The sequence below is a fragment of the Carettochelys insculpta genome, chromosome 8 (assembly GCF_033958435.1).
Source record: "Carettochelys insculpta isolate YL-2023 chromosome 8, ASM3395843v1, whole genome shotgun sequence".
NCBI lineage: Eukaryota > Metazoa > Chordata > Testudines > Carettochelyidae > Carettochelys > Carettochelys insculpta.
Window position 1 is genome coordinate 63710322 of NC_134144.1, and position 14942 is coordinate 63725263.

The 14942-nt window shown below is 41.3% G+C and overlaps 1 protein-coding gene across 5 annotated transcripts in view; it reads left to right on the plus strand.

The window, feature by feature from the left end:
• HEG1 (heart development protein with EGF like domains 1) overlaps positions 1 to 14942 on the plus strand; it is a 104061-nt gene that overhangs the window by 49117 nt on the left and 40002 nt on the right. For all 5 annotated transcript variants that reach the window (XM_075000926.1, XM_075000930.1, XM_075000927.1 and 2 more), the window contains 5 exons: positions 2849 to 3181; positions 5454 to 6038; positions 7905 to 8237; positions 9327 to 9911; positions 12920 to 13252. In XM_075000926.1, coding sequence (XP_074857027.1) covers positions 2849 to 3181; positions 5454 to 6038; positions 7905 to 8237; positions 9327 to 9911; positions 12920 to 13252 — 2169 coding nt within the window. The remainder of the gene's footprint in view (positions 1 to 2848; positions 3182 to 5453; positions 6039 to 7904; positions 8238 to 9326; positions 9912 to 12919; positions 13253 to 14942) is intronic.

The following is a 14942-nucleotide window of genomic DNA, read 5'->3' on the forward strand; positions in this document are numbered from 1 at the left end:
TAAAGAAATCCTCGTCTTCCTCATCTACCTGGTCTGATAGTCTGTAGAAGACACCAACCACAACATCACCGCTGTTGCTTCTGCCTCTAAGCTTAACTCAGACACTCTCAACTGGCTTTTCTCCCTCCATATACATAGCTCTGAGCAGTCATCATGCTCTCTCACATACATCTTAACTCCTCCTCCCGTTTCTCCCCCGTCCTTCCTGAACAGTTTATACCCTTCCATGACAGTGCTCCAGTTCTGTCAGTTATTTCACTAGGCCTCCATTATTCCAATCATCTCATACTTCTTTGACTGTGCCAGGGCCTCTAATTCTTCCTGTTTGTTTCCCAGGCTTCTTGCATTGTATACAAACACCTTAGACAATTAGCTGATTGGCCTACTTTCTCCTTTCAAACCAGGGGTCTTTCTTTGTTGTTCCTTCCTCCTTCGCTATGCAGAAATATCCTTTAATTTTATTTCAAAAAGCAAAAATATTTTAGAAGTGCTTGACATCAAAATGAAACTTTTTATCTGACTGTAGTGATGGTTTTTCTGGGTTTGTTGTTGTTTTGTTTCTTGTGGGTTTTTTTTTTTTTTTTTTTTTGCTTTATGGTTCACCAAAAATTTGTTGTCTCTTCAACCCAAACTTTGATGTTGATTGGTTTGTTGTTGTGGTGCTTTGTGGTATAGAACAGCTGGAGAGCAGCAGGGTGGTGGATGAGTGGTGTATATATATCCAGGATGATCAGGGCCTTGTTCCCTGTTGAGTAGGGCAAGGGTCAGCAACCCTTCTGAGGCGGAGTGTCAAAATGTGACCTTCTGACCTCCGTGTACGGTCCGAGTGATGGTGATACTTTTAAAAGTCACTAAGAAGCCTACTTACCACTTCATTATAAATAAAGGTGCAGAGCTCTATCATTTCTGTCTTTAAATCTCCATCTGGCCAGGTTTTTTAAATATCTAAAAATGTCTGGGATTTTAATACGGTTGAACCTCTCTTATCCTGGATTCTCTGGTCCAGCAACATCCCTTGTCTGACAGGTCAATGTATGTTGCTGAACCAGAGAGCTCCAGCTGTGCTAGTGGCAGAGTGCCCTGCTGACAGCCTGCTCTGGGGAGCCCTAGAGGCATCCCAGGACTGGGAGCCAGGTAGGGGAGCCCCACTACTGGGAGTCTGGCAGGGGTTGGGGAACCCACCTCCAGACATGAGCCCTGTGGCTTGGAGCCAGCTGTAGTCGGGAGCCTCACCAGCAGCCCCACAGCTGGGGGGACTCCAAGCCGGGACACCTCGCCAGCAGCCCCAAGCCTGGGCCAAGGGGACTCCAGCTGGGGTGCCTCATCAGCAGCCCCACAGTTGGAGGATCCTAACTGGGCTGGAGGGGACCGTGGCCCAGCAGCGAGGAACTGGTCACTCACAGGCCCTGGTAGGGCTGGGAGAATCCCATGGGACTGCGGGCAGGAGCCGCCTGGAACACAGAACCCCTCCAGCACCCCCATAGATCTGGGAATCCCATCCGGGCTGGGGCCGACCTGTGGGGCTAGGGAAGACTTCTGAGGCCAGAAGCCGCCTGGGACACAGAGCCCTGCCGACAGCCCTGGGGACTGCAGCTGGGGTGGGCCAGAGCAGACCACAACCCAGGGGCAGGGAGCCCCACTGGCAGCCCCCAATAACCCCTCACCCTGCGAGCAGCCCCACAGCCACCTCCCGCAAACCTCTCCGCCCTATAGGCAGCCCCCTCTCAGTCCTCTCTTCAGTGATTTACCTGAGCTCCAAGTGGGGCAGGCAAGCAGTGTGCCCAAGCCGCAAGCTTGTGTGCGCCCCTCGCCCATCCCTCTCTGCTCCCCTGTTGCATAGGGGAAGGAGGGGCAGAGCTGAGCTCCCCAGTGTGCCTCTGAAAAGCAACTTGTGTGCCAACCATGGCACATGTGCCAGGAGTGGCCAACCCCTGGACTAGCAATGGGTTACTAGGGAAAGGTAATTAGAGCACCTGGTGCCAGTTAAGGCTTCTCCCAGACCTAATTAAAAACACTGCTTCAGTCAGACAGAGTGAGGAAGTATTGACTGGATTTGGAGGAGCAGAGCTCTTAGCCAGGGGACTAGAGAACCAGGAGAAGGGAACCACCCACCCACCCCGCACAAAGGACTGAAGGAAACCCTACCCCAGGAAAGAGAGGGTCAGCAGCCTGCAAATAAAGAGGCTGAGACTGGGAGTGAACAGCAGACCCAGGTGCCTTCCAGACTCCCCTTTTTCTCACAAGGGGGTGATAGCAGGGCCCATAATGCCCAAGAATAGAGACAAGGGGTACAACTCTCTGTAAAAACTTTCTCCAGTGCAACAGATACAAGAATTTAAGCAACAGACTTCACTCAATAATTGGAAATACTTATCATTTTCTAAGGACTGAATAATTCCAGATTGATTTTCTGGTATAATATTATTGAGTAAATGTTATTAAGCTAATAGTGTGTGAAAGCGAGTCACATCTTAATGGAAGAGTGCCTGCCAGTAGCTAGTGTGCGGCAGGCTTTATTTATAATCATTTCAATGAATCATTTCAAGTTTAATTAAATTCCCTGTGTTCAGTACCTTTCGTCCTTAGAGAACCTTTCTTATGAAGGTTTGAATCAGTAAAGAATAGGTGTGTGTATATGTATTTAATACCTTGTGATTTATATACAACTTGTATTTCTTGATTTAGTAATTTAGAAGTCAAATGCATGCCGCATTCAACTTCCTTTAAATTAATGAAATGCTGTGTGGGCCATAACTGGATCTGTATTTCAGGGCAAACATTTTGTAGAATTCAAAAATCCAGTCAGATATGGAAATATATTTAATATCCATTTTTAATCCCATTTTAGCTCTTGGAAATAGCCACCAACCAAATAGCACCTCAGCTACAGAGAAAAGGACTTCTGATATTCATCCCTTCAGCACCTACATTTCAACGACACTTACAGGAGATGCACAGAGGACCTTAACATCTATCAACACATTGCTTGATAAAGGAAAAAGCTCCACTTCTAACTTACAAAATACCACATCTTCAGATTTACTGCAGCCCTTGTCTCCTGTTGCACAGACTGGAGAAGGGAGTATCTCCTCTAGAGACTTCACTGAGCCTTCCACAGAGCCTTTGCTTCCACACTCTTCCAATACCCCAAATGACTCGTCTTCACCAAATGATCGTGGAGGTGGGTTTTGTGATTTCCCAACTGGTTAAGTGCATCATTTACAAACACTAAATAACAAAAAGAACCTCCAACCCCCAAAAACTGAGCCATATTTTTTAAAATAAAAATAGATTCAGCTGGTCTTTCACTGAGACTCACACCTGTCAAAGGTCTTCATATTGTCTTCCCACTCCTTTATCACAGTGTCTGTGCTCCTAACAATATTTAATATGTATATCCTCACAGCACCCCTGTGAGTTAGGGATTATTCTCCTCCTTGTACAGGTGGGGACTGAGGTCCAGAGAGTCTAAGTGACCTATCCATAGATCATACACGAAGCCTGTGCTAGAGAGAAGGCCAAAGTCTAGCCTCTCAGATCCCAACCTAGCACTGTAGTCCCTGAACCATACTATCCTTCGACCCTAATCTGGTCATTTTAATCACTGTTGTTCAAAAAAGTCAGCAGTCCATTTCTTTCTCTAAAATGTCAGAGTTTTTCCTCTGTCAGATACTGCCACCATTGTTCACGTCCCATAGTACCATGCCTTGCAAGTACTCCATTTATGCTGAGTGAGACTACCGGCAGAGAAAGGTTTTACTCAGTGTGAGTAAGAGGAGGAATTCAGGCCCTTAGAGATTCTTTACCTGCTAGCTAGGTTAGCAAGGCCCACAATCTTGATATTTTATTTTTACGCTATAGCTGTTGGCTATAGTTTTAATTATTTCTCTAGTTGTAGCGTTCCAATGCAGAAGTCATTGCCCAATGCAGAAGTCATTGCCTGAAGCCTTCAATAACTTCATTGCATTTAATTACAAACATGGCTGTAGTAATTGGGTGGTTTTGAGCCTAGTTTTTTCAGGTGAATGACAATAGTTCTTAAGATTTCTGAATAGAAAGGCTCAGATTTCTGGGCTGAAGTCTATGTGACACGGGAGGTATGTAACTGCCAAGGAGCAAATTACAAGTCCCCAGTTCTCTAGGTGCGTTTGTACTGGATCTGGCCTGCTTGCATAAGTTAGTGTGACCTTGGGGGTATTCTAGTTTATTTCTGCTAGTTATCTCCCAGTGGGATATCCACCTATCTAGAATTGATCTAGTGAAGCAATGCCCTGTCCTGCCCGCTGGCCGTTGGTGTTGCCTCCAAAACTCAGCCTTCCAAATTGTGAGTGGGGGCAATTGCCATTCAGGTATGGTAGCTGAAAGCTTCCCTCTGCCCAGGAAATTGTTGGCTTGCCATTTAGGGCCAAGTTTCTTCACTTCTCCTGAACAAAAAAATCGATGGGCAAAATAACAAAAAGAAAAAAAAAGTAGTCTAAAGGTTTCACACTGATATTTTTTCTAAATTAATTGTTTTCATTTTTTGGTTTACAATGACTTTAAATTTCATTTTATATTTTTAATGCAGAAATTTTAAAAAAAGTAATTGAAATCAAAATATAACACTTTTGTTTGAACTTAACTTCAATTCACCAAAAATGTCAAATGATTTTATAGTTTGGTCAACCCAAACCTTTATTTTTTTATTTTTAACTGATAGAGAGCTAAAACATCTGTTCTTCGCCAAGGTGTAATCACAACAACCTTTTGCCTCTGGGACAGCTAAAGGAATCTAACCCACAGTTTCACTCATTAGTGTTATTTAAATTCATTATAATTTTCTGAGAACTGAATAATTTTGGGATTCTTTTCCCATGAAAACAAAAAGCAGTCGAGTAGCACTTTAAAGACTAGCAAAATAGTTTATTAGGTGAGCTTTCGTGGGACAGACCCACTTCTTCAGACCATAGCCAGTTTGTTCTTTTTTGTTTTTTGTTATGAAAGTGTATAGACTAGCACGGCTTCCTCTCTGTTACTTTTCCCATGAAGTGTAGGAATGTATGTATCAATAAGTACTGTAAAGCTAAAAATGTGGGAAAGTGGATTGATCACATCTTCTTAATAGGAGAGTATCTAATACCTTGTTAGATTGTGTCATAGCTTGTTTATAATAATTTCAATGCATAATTCCAAAACGAAAGTGGTCTGTGCCTTTCATCCTAGGAGCATCCTTTTTATGAAAGTTTGAATCAATACAAAATATATTGTTTTCTAAAGACCCCATGAGTTATATACTTGATTTTCTTTATCTTTTCTTTATGAAGTACATTTATCCCATTCTTAGCTCCACTTACATTGATGAAATGATATGTGGGACATAAATGGATCTGCATTTCTGGGCAAAATCATTTTAGATCTCAGAAATCAGATTTGGGCATATCTAATAAGATCTCTGCCTTTTATTCCCACTTTAGCTATTGGAAGTCACCACCAACCAATTAACATCTCATCTGCAGAAACAAGGACTTCTGATTTGCATAGCTCCAGTACATACATTCCAACAACATCTTCCAGAGTTGAAAAGAAGACAGTAAGGTCTCTAACACATAGCAGCACCTTGAATGATGTAGAACAAAGTTCTATTTATTATTTACAGAATACGAGTTCTTCAGATTTACCCCAGACTTTGTCACATACAGCACAGCCTGGCGGGAGTAGTAGCTCATTAAGTGACTTCAATGCACTATCCTCAGAGCCTTTGCTTATGCTTTCTTCCAAGACACCAAGGAATATACACATTTCAACAGCATTCACCACAGGTGGAGAGAGGACGTTAACGTCTGTAACAAGCAGCAGCCTGTCTCCTGATGTGGCAGAAAGTTCCACTTCTCCTTCAGAAAATACGAAGCCTTTGGATTTAACGCTGGCCTCAAGTTCTGTAGCACAGGCTGGAGGAAGTAATATCGCAACAAGTGACTTCACTGACGCTTCAACAGAAGCACTTCTTACACGTTCTTCCAAGAGTCCAAGTTATTCTTCTTCACTGAATGAACTTCCAGGTGGGTTTTATGATTCCAAACTGGTGAGTGTGCCATTCAAAAATAAATAAATAAATACCCACCAAATATTGAGCCAAACTCTTGTATAAAGGAATCAGTTGGCTTTTAACTCGGAATTATGCCAATCAGAATTCATTATATGACCCACTGTTACAGTAGTATCTGAGTGGTCCATCAGCATAAGTTAGAGATGTTTAGGTGCCACTCTAAATTATACCAGCTGGCTATTTCTGAACTAATCCATAAGCTGCAAAGCATATTGTAGACATGCCTCGTTCTACCGTCTCACCAGCCCCTGTGTGCTTCCACTACTCCACTTTCCAGGTTGGTTTTTGTAGAGAGTTGAAGTAGAAGCTATCAGTGTCAGCTGAGAGGTCCCCGCCACCATTTTGGATGAAAATTCATCACCCTACCTGAACTGGGTGAAATTTTTCTGTTCAAAAGTTTTCTCTGTGAAAAAAGAAGGTTTGGTAACACTGCACTTGTGTCATAATTTTATGTAAGTTTCACAAAATTGTTCAGGTAAAAAAAAAACAAATTACCAAAAGAGTCAAAACATTCCTTTTGACACTTTCAAAATAAAACTTTTTGAAGTTTCAGTTTGGTATGATGATGTAGGAAAATCCTTTAACTTAATTTTTAAAAACAAAAATGTTTTAAAAGTAATTGACATCAAAAGGAATTTTTTTTGTCTGACTCTAACGGTCTCTTTACTTTTCAGTTCACCAAAAATATATTCAACCCAAACTTAGGTTTTTGTTTATTGTTGTGTTGGTTTGCAATACAGCAGGGCCAAAAAGCAGCAGGATGATACATGGGTGGTATATATGCCCTAGAATGGTAAGGGCTTATTTCCTATGGACTAGGTCAAGGTTACTACAGGGTTAATGGAGCGTCTGGTGCCAGTCATGGTCCCTTCCATGGCTTAATTAAAAACACTACTTCAATCAGACAGAGAGAGTGAAGAGGCTCTGACTAGAGTTTGGAGGAGAATAGCTGCTAGCCAGAAGACTAGAAAACCAGCAGAACTCTCCCAGCACAGTGGACTGAGGGAAACCCTATCCAAGGGGAGAGAGAGGAAGCAGCCAGCAGAGCTTAAGGGGCTGAGACCAGGAGCAAAATACCAGAAAGACCACACTCCCTTGCTCTATCGTGGAGGCACTAACTCAATTCAGCATGCCCAAAAAATAGAGAAAAGAGGCGATGCCATGACAAACCACAGAAAGAAAAAAATGCAGACTCATCACAGTAGCATAGGCCATTTGCCACATTGTTTTTTTTTAATTGCCAGAGACCTAAAAATGTTCTCACAGCTCTCTGTCAAAATTGTCTCCTTTGCAATACTTACGGGAATTGAAGACTCACGTTTCATTCAATAGTTAGAAGTAATTATCATTTTCTAAGGACTGAAGAATTTCCAGATTGATTTTCTGGTATAATATTATTGAATAAATGTTATTAAGCTAATAATATACAACAGAGAATCACATATTAATGGAAGAGTGTCTGCCAGTAGCTAATGTGTGGCAGGTTTTATTTATAATATTTCATTACATCATTCCAAGTCTAATTAAATTCCATGTGTTCTTTTCCTTTCATCCTTGGAGAATCTTTCTTATGAAGGTTTGAATCAATAGAAGTGTGTATATATGTATTTAATACCAGGTGATTTATATACAGCTTGTATTTCTTGATTTAGTAATTTGTAAGACAAATTCATCCCATATTTAACTTTCTTTCATTTGATATAATGATGTGTGAGCCGTAACTGGACTTGTATTTCAGGGCAAACTTACTGTAGAATTCAAAAATCTAGTCAGATATGGAAACATCAAATCTAATATCCATCTTTTAATCCCATTTTAGCTCTTGGAAGTAGCCACCAACCGATTAGCACCTCAGCTACAGAGAAAAGGACTTCTGATATTCATCCCTCTAGCACCTATATTTTAACAACACTTACTGGAGCCACACAGAGGACCTTAACATCTATCAACACATTGCTTGATGTAGCAGAAAGCTCCACTTCTAACTTACAAAATACCACATCTTCAGATTTACTGCAGCCCTCGTCTCCTGTTGTACAGACTGGAGAAGGGAGTATCTCCTCTAGAGACTTCACTGAGCCTTCCACAAAGCCTTTGCTTTCACACTCTTCCAATACCCCAAGTGACTCATCTTCACCAAATGATCGTGCAGGTGGGTTTTGTGATTTCCCAACTGGTTAGTGCACCATTTAGAAACACAAAATAACAGAAAGAACCTCCAACCCATTAAAACTGAGTCAACCTTTTGTTTATAAAAATAGAATCAGTTGCTCTCTACTAGTGTAATATATGCCATCATGTGCCAGCAATGCCCCACTACAATCTACATTGGCCAAACTGGACAGTCTCTACGTAAAAGAATAAATGGACATAAATCAGAGATCAGGAACGGTAATGTACAGACTCCTGTGGGAGAGCACTTCCATCTCCCTGGACACTCGGTAACAGATTTAAAAGTAGCAGTCCTAAAACAAAGAAATTTCAAAAATCAAATGGAGAGACAAATCTCTGAGCTGCAATTTATTTACAAATTTGACTCCATCAACCCAAGGATTAAACAAAGACTGGTAGTGGCTGGCCCCTTATAAAAGCAGTTCTGCCCTGGGTGTCAACATCTACACATTAGACTCTGACAATGGACCATTCCCCCCATCTAATCTGACTTGTTTTTCCCTCTTTTGATACATACTAATGATAATGGGCCGTTTCCAACTTGATTGAATAGACCTTGTCAGCTCTGGCCCTCCCTTTTACTGGGACCCCACTCTTTAAATACCCCTCTGAAATCTCCCACACACTCATGCATCTGATGAAGCGGGTCTTTGCCCATGAAAGCTTATGCTCCAAAATATCTGTTAGTCTATAAGGTGCCATGGGACTTCTTGTTATTCTCAATAATACCTGGTTGGTTTGTGTCATTGTTTGTTTATAGTAATTTCAATCCATCATTCCAAGACTAATGTGGTCTGTGTCTTTCAAGCTAGGTGCATCGTTTTTATGAAAGTTTGAATCTATATGAAATACATTGTTTTCTAAATATCCCATGAGCTATACACCACTTGTTTTTCTTTGTCTTTTTTATGAAATACATTTCTCTCATTCTTAGCTTCCTTAACATTGATAAAATGATATGTGGCATATAAATGTTCCTGTTTTTTCAGGCTAACTCTTGTTAGATCTCAGAAATCTAATCAGATTTGGGCATATCTAATACAATCTTTGCCTTTTATTCCCACTTTAGCTATTGGAAGTAGCCACCAACCAATTAGCATCTCAGCTGCAGAAACAAGGACTTCTGATTCGCATAGCTCCAGTACATACATTCCAACGACATCTTTCAGAGATGAAAAGAGGAGAGTAAAGTCTCTAACACATAGCAGCACCTTGCCTGATGTTGAGCAAAGTTCCACTTTTTATTTACAGAATACGAGTTCTTCAGATTTACCCCAGACATTGTCACATATAACACAGCCTGGCGGAAGTAGTAGCTCATTAAGTGACTTCACTGCACTATCCCCAGAGCCTTTGCATAGGCTTTCTTCCAAGACGCTGAGCAATACACACATTTCAACAACATTCACCAGAGGTGGAGAGAGGACGTTAAGGTCTGTAACAAGCAACAGCCTGTCTCCTGAGGTGGCAGAAAGTTCCACTTCTCCTTTAGAAAATACAAAGACTTTGGATTTAACGCTGGCCTCAAGTTCTGTAGCACAGGCTGGAGGAAGTAATATCTCATCAAGTGACTTCACTGATGCTTCAACAGAAGCACTTCTTACACGTTCTTCCAAGAGTCCAAGTTATTCTTCTTCACCAAATGAACTTGCAGGTGGGTCTTATGATTCCCAATTGGTGAGTGCACCATTCACAAATAAATAAAATAAAAAGAGCCTCTTTCCCAACACATATTGGCTACGTCTACACGTGAAGCCAACATCGAAATAGGCTATTTCGATGAATAACGTCTACACGTCCTCCAGGGCTGGCAACGTCGATGTTCAACTTCGACGTTGCGCGGCACCACATCGAAATAGGCGCTGCGAGGGTACGTCTACACGCCAAAGTAGCACACTTCGAAATAAGGGTGCCAGGCACAGCTGCAGACAGAGGTCACAGGGAGGACTCAACAGCAAGCCGCTCCCTTAAAGGGCCCCTCCCAGACACAGTTGCACTAAACAACACAAGATCCACAGAGCCGACAACTGGTTGCAGACCCTGTGCCTCCAGCATGGATCCCCAGCTGCCGCAGCAGCAGCCAGAAGCCCTGGGCTAAGGGCTGCTGCCCACGGTGACCATAGAGCCCCGCAGGGGCTGGAGAGAGAGCGTCTCTCAACCCCTCAGCTGATGGCTTCCATGGAGGACCCCGCTATTTCGATGTTGCGGGATGCGGATCGTCTACATGTGCCCTACTTCGACGTTGAGCGTCGAAGTAGGGCGCTATTCCGATCCCCTCATGGGGTTAGCGACTTCGACGTCTCGCCGCCTAACGTCGAAGTTAACTTCGAAATAGTGCCCGACGCGTGTAGCCGCGACGGGCGCTATTTCAAAGTTAGTGCCCCTACTTCGAAGTAGCGTGCACGTGTAGACACAGCTATTGAGTCATACTCTTTTATAAAGGAATCAGTTGGCTCTTAACTCAGAATTATACCAATCAGAGTTACTTATATGACCCACTATTACAGTAGTATCTGATTGGTCCATCAGCATAAGTTAGAGATGTTTAGGTGCCACTCTAAATTACACCAGCTGGCTATTTCTGAACTAAACCATAAGCTGATTGCAAAGTATATTGTAGACATGCCTTGTTCCACCACACCACCAGCCCCTGTGTGCTTCCACTACTCCACTTTTGAGGTTGGTTGTTGTGGACAGTTGAAGTAGAAGGTATCAGTGTCAGCTGAGAGGTCCCCGCCACCATTTTGGATGAAAATCCATCACTCTGTCTAAATTGGGTGAAATCTTTCTGTTCAAAATTTTTTCTCTGTGAAAAAAGATGATTTGGTAGCACTGAAATTGTGTCATGGTTTCATGTCAGTTTCACAAAATTATTAATGTAAAAAAAATCAACCGTGTTACCAAAAGAGTTAAAACATTCTTTTTGATATTTTTGAACTAAAACTCTTTAAAGTTTCAGTTTGGTATGATGACATAGAAAAATCCATTAACTTAATTTTTAGAAACAAAAATATTTTATAGGTACTTGACATCAAAAGGAATTTTTTTGTCTGACTGAAATGATTTCTTTTCTTTTCAGTTCACCAAAGATATATTGTCTCTTCAACCCAAACTTAGGTTTTATTTGTTGTTGTTGTGGTAGTTTGTGATACAGCAGGGCCAGAAAGCAGCAGGATGATATATGGGTGGTATCTATGCTCTAGAATGGTAAGGGCTTATTTCCTATCGACTTGGTCTAGGTTACTACAAGGTTAGTAGGCCTTCCACTGCCTAATTAAAACCACTGCTTCAGTCAGACAGAGAGAATGAAGAGGCTCTGACTAGAGTGTGGAAGAGAACAGCTGCTAGCGAGAGGCCCAGAATACCAGAGAAATTCTCCCAGCCCAGTGGACTGAGGGAAACTGAGAGAGTAAGCAGCCTGCAAAACTGAAGGGGCTGAGAGTGGAAGCAAAAAAGTGGCCCTACTGTGTTCCCTTCGTTTTGTTATGGAGGCACTAGCCCACTTCACAATGCCTGAGAATAGAGGAGGAGATGCCATGACAAACCATACACACAAAATAATGCATGACTCATCACAGTAGCTTCGGCCATTTGCCGCATGTTGTTGGGTTTTAATTGCTAGAGACCTAAATGTGTTTTCACAGAGCTGTCTGTCCAAGCTTTCTCCTTTGGAATAACCACGGGAGCTGAAGCCACAGGTGTCGTTCAATAAGTTGAAGTAATTAGCATTTTCTAAGGACTGAATAATTTCCAGATTAATTTTCTGATATAGTATTATTGAATAAATGTTATTAAGCTAATAGTGTATGAAAGCGAATCGCATCTTAACGGAAGAGTAACAGAGTATTTGCCAGTAGCTAGTAGCAGGCTTTATAATCATTTCACTGCATCATTCCAAGTCTAATTAAATTCCCTGTGTTCTGTACCTTTTGTCCTTGGAGAATCTTACTTATGAAGGCATGAATCCATAGAGAATAGGTATGTGTATATGTATTTAATACCTGGTGATTTATATACAACTTGTATTTCCAGTCTCCCTGGGCACTCAGTGGCAGATTTAAGGGTGACAGTCTGGAAAAAAAGAAATTTCAAAAATCAAATAGAGAGAGAAATCTCTCAGCTGCAATTTATTTGCAAATTTGACTCCATTAACCAAGGATTAAACAGAGACTGGGAGTGGCTCGCACCTTACAAAGGCAGCTTCTCTGCCCCAGGTATTAATATCTCCCCATTAGACACTGACAAAGGCTCACATCCCCCTGTCTGATCCGACTTTTTTTTTCCTCTTTTGATAAGTAATATTGATACTGGGCCATTTCCACCTTGATGAATAGACCTTGTCAGCTCCCTTTTACTGGCACCCCACTCTTTAAATACTCCTCTGAAACCACCCCCCCAATCATGCATCTGGTGAAGCGGGTCTTTGCCCACAAAAGCTTATGCTCCAAAATATCTGTTAGTTTGTAAGGTGCCACAAGACTTCTTGTTGTTCTCTATTTCTTGATTTAGTAATTTGTAAGTCTAATTCATCCCATAAATTGATGGAATGATGTGTGGGCCATAACTGGATCTGTATTTCAGGGCAAACTTTTTGTAGAATTCAAAAATCCAGTCAGATATGGAAACATCAAATTTAATATCCATTTTTTAATCCCATTTTAGCTCTTGGAAGTAGCCACCAACCAAATAGCACTTCAGCTGCAAAGAAAAGGACTTCAGATAGTCATCCCTCTAGCACCTATATTTCAACAACACTTACTGGAGCTGCACGGAGGACTTCAACATCTATCAACACATTGCTTGATGAAGCAGTAAACTTCACTTCTTACTTACAAAATACCACATCTTCAGGTTTACCTCAGCCCTCGTCTCCTGTTGCACAGACTGGAGAAGGGAGTATCTCGTCTAGAGACTTCACTGAGCCTTCCACAGAGCCTTTGCTTCCACATTCTTCCAATACTGCAAGTGACTCGTCTTCACCAAATGATCGTGCAGGTGGGTTTTATGATTTCCCAACTGGTTAAGTGCACCATTTACAAACACAAAATATAAAAAGAACCTCCAACCCCCCAAAACTGAGTCATACTTTCTTTTATAAATATATAATCATTTGTTTTTTAACTGAGACTCGTACCTATCAAAGGTCTTCATGTTGCTCTCCCACCCCTGTTATCATAGTATCTGAGCTCCTACCAATATTAAACATGCATATCCTCACAGCACCCCTGTGAGTTAGGGATTATTCCCTTCCTTGTACAGATGGGGGACTGAGATGTGAAGTGATTTACCCATAGGTCATACACAAAGTCTGTGCTAGAGGGAAAGCCGAAGTCTGGCCTCTCAAGTCCCAGCCTAGCACTGTAGTGCCTAAACCATACTATTCTTTGACCCTAATCTGGTCATTTTAATCACCGTTGTTCAAAAAAGTCAGCAGTCCATTTCTTTCTCTACAGTGTCACTGTTTTTTCTCTGCCAGATACTGCTACCATTTTTCATGTCCTGCAGTTCCATGCCTTGCAAGTACTCCCTTTATGCTGAGTGAAACTGCTTGCAGAGGAAGGTATTCCTCAGTGTGAGTGAGAGGAGGAGTTCAGGCCCTTAGGGATGCTTTACTTGTGAGCTAGATTAGCAAGGCCTACAGTCTTGATATTTTATATTTACACTGTACCTGTGGGCTGTACCTCTAAACATATCTAGATTTGTTGAGTTCCAGTTCAAAACTCATTGCCTGAAGCCTTCAATAGCTTTACTGAAATTCATTACAAACATTGCTGTAGAATTATCTTGGGTGGTTCTGAGCCTACTGTTTACAGAATGATGACAATATTTCTTAAAATTTCTGAATAGAAAGTCTCAGATTCCGAGAGGAAGGTCTGTGTGGTGCAGTGGGCAGGCAACTGCCAGGCAGCTAATTACATGTCTCTGATTTTCATGGTATATTTGCACTGGGTCTAGTCTACTGGTATAAATTGGAGTAACATTTGGGCTACTGTAATTTAGCCCTTCTGGTTATTTCTCAGTCAGCCCATCAGCCTATCCAGAATTGCCATTACCAATTGCCTTCTGAATTCTTCTTTCCAAACTGCAAGTGAAGGAAAATGTCTTAGAAGCCAGCCATGGTAGCTGAAAGCTTCTGTCTCCTCTGAAGATTCTTTGCTTGCCATTTAAGGTCATGCTCCTGAGCTTGTCAAAATTACTCAAACTACCTGAGCTTGTCAAAATTACAAAAAAACATAAAAAAAAAGGGAACTGAATTGTTTTTATTTTTTAGTTTCAGATGACTTTTCATATTGAAATTACTTTCCACTTTATCTATTTTTAATGCAAATTTATTTTAAAAATAATTGAAATAAAATATAACACTTTTGTTTTCATAAAATAATTTTTTTTAAATTTTTAATTCACCAGAAATGCCAAATGATTTTATTGTTTGGTGAGCCCAAAACTTTGTTTCTGTTGTTTTTTTAATTACTAGGGAGCTAAAAAGTCTGGTTTTTGCAGAGCTCTAATCTATATAACCTTTTACCTCTGAACAGCTCTAGGAATCTAACCAACAAGTTTCACTCAGTAATCTTCTTTAAAGCAATTATCATTTTCTAAGGACCGAATAATTTTTGAATTTATTTTTCCCATGAAGTTTACATGTGTGCCAAGAAGTGCTGTTAAGATAAAAATGTCAGAAAGT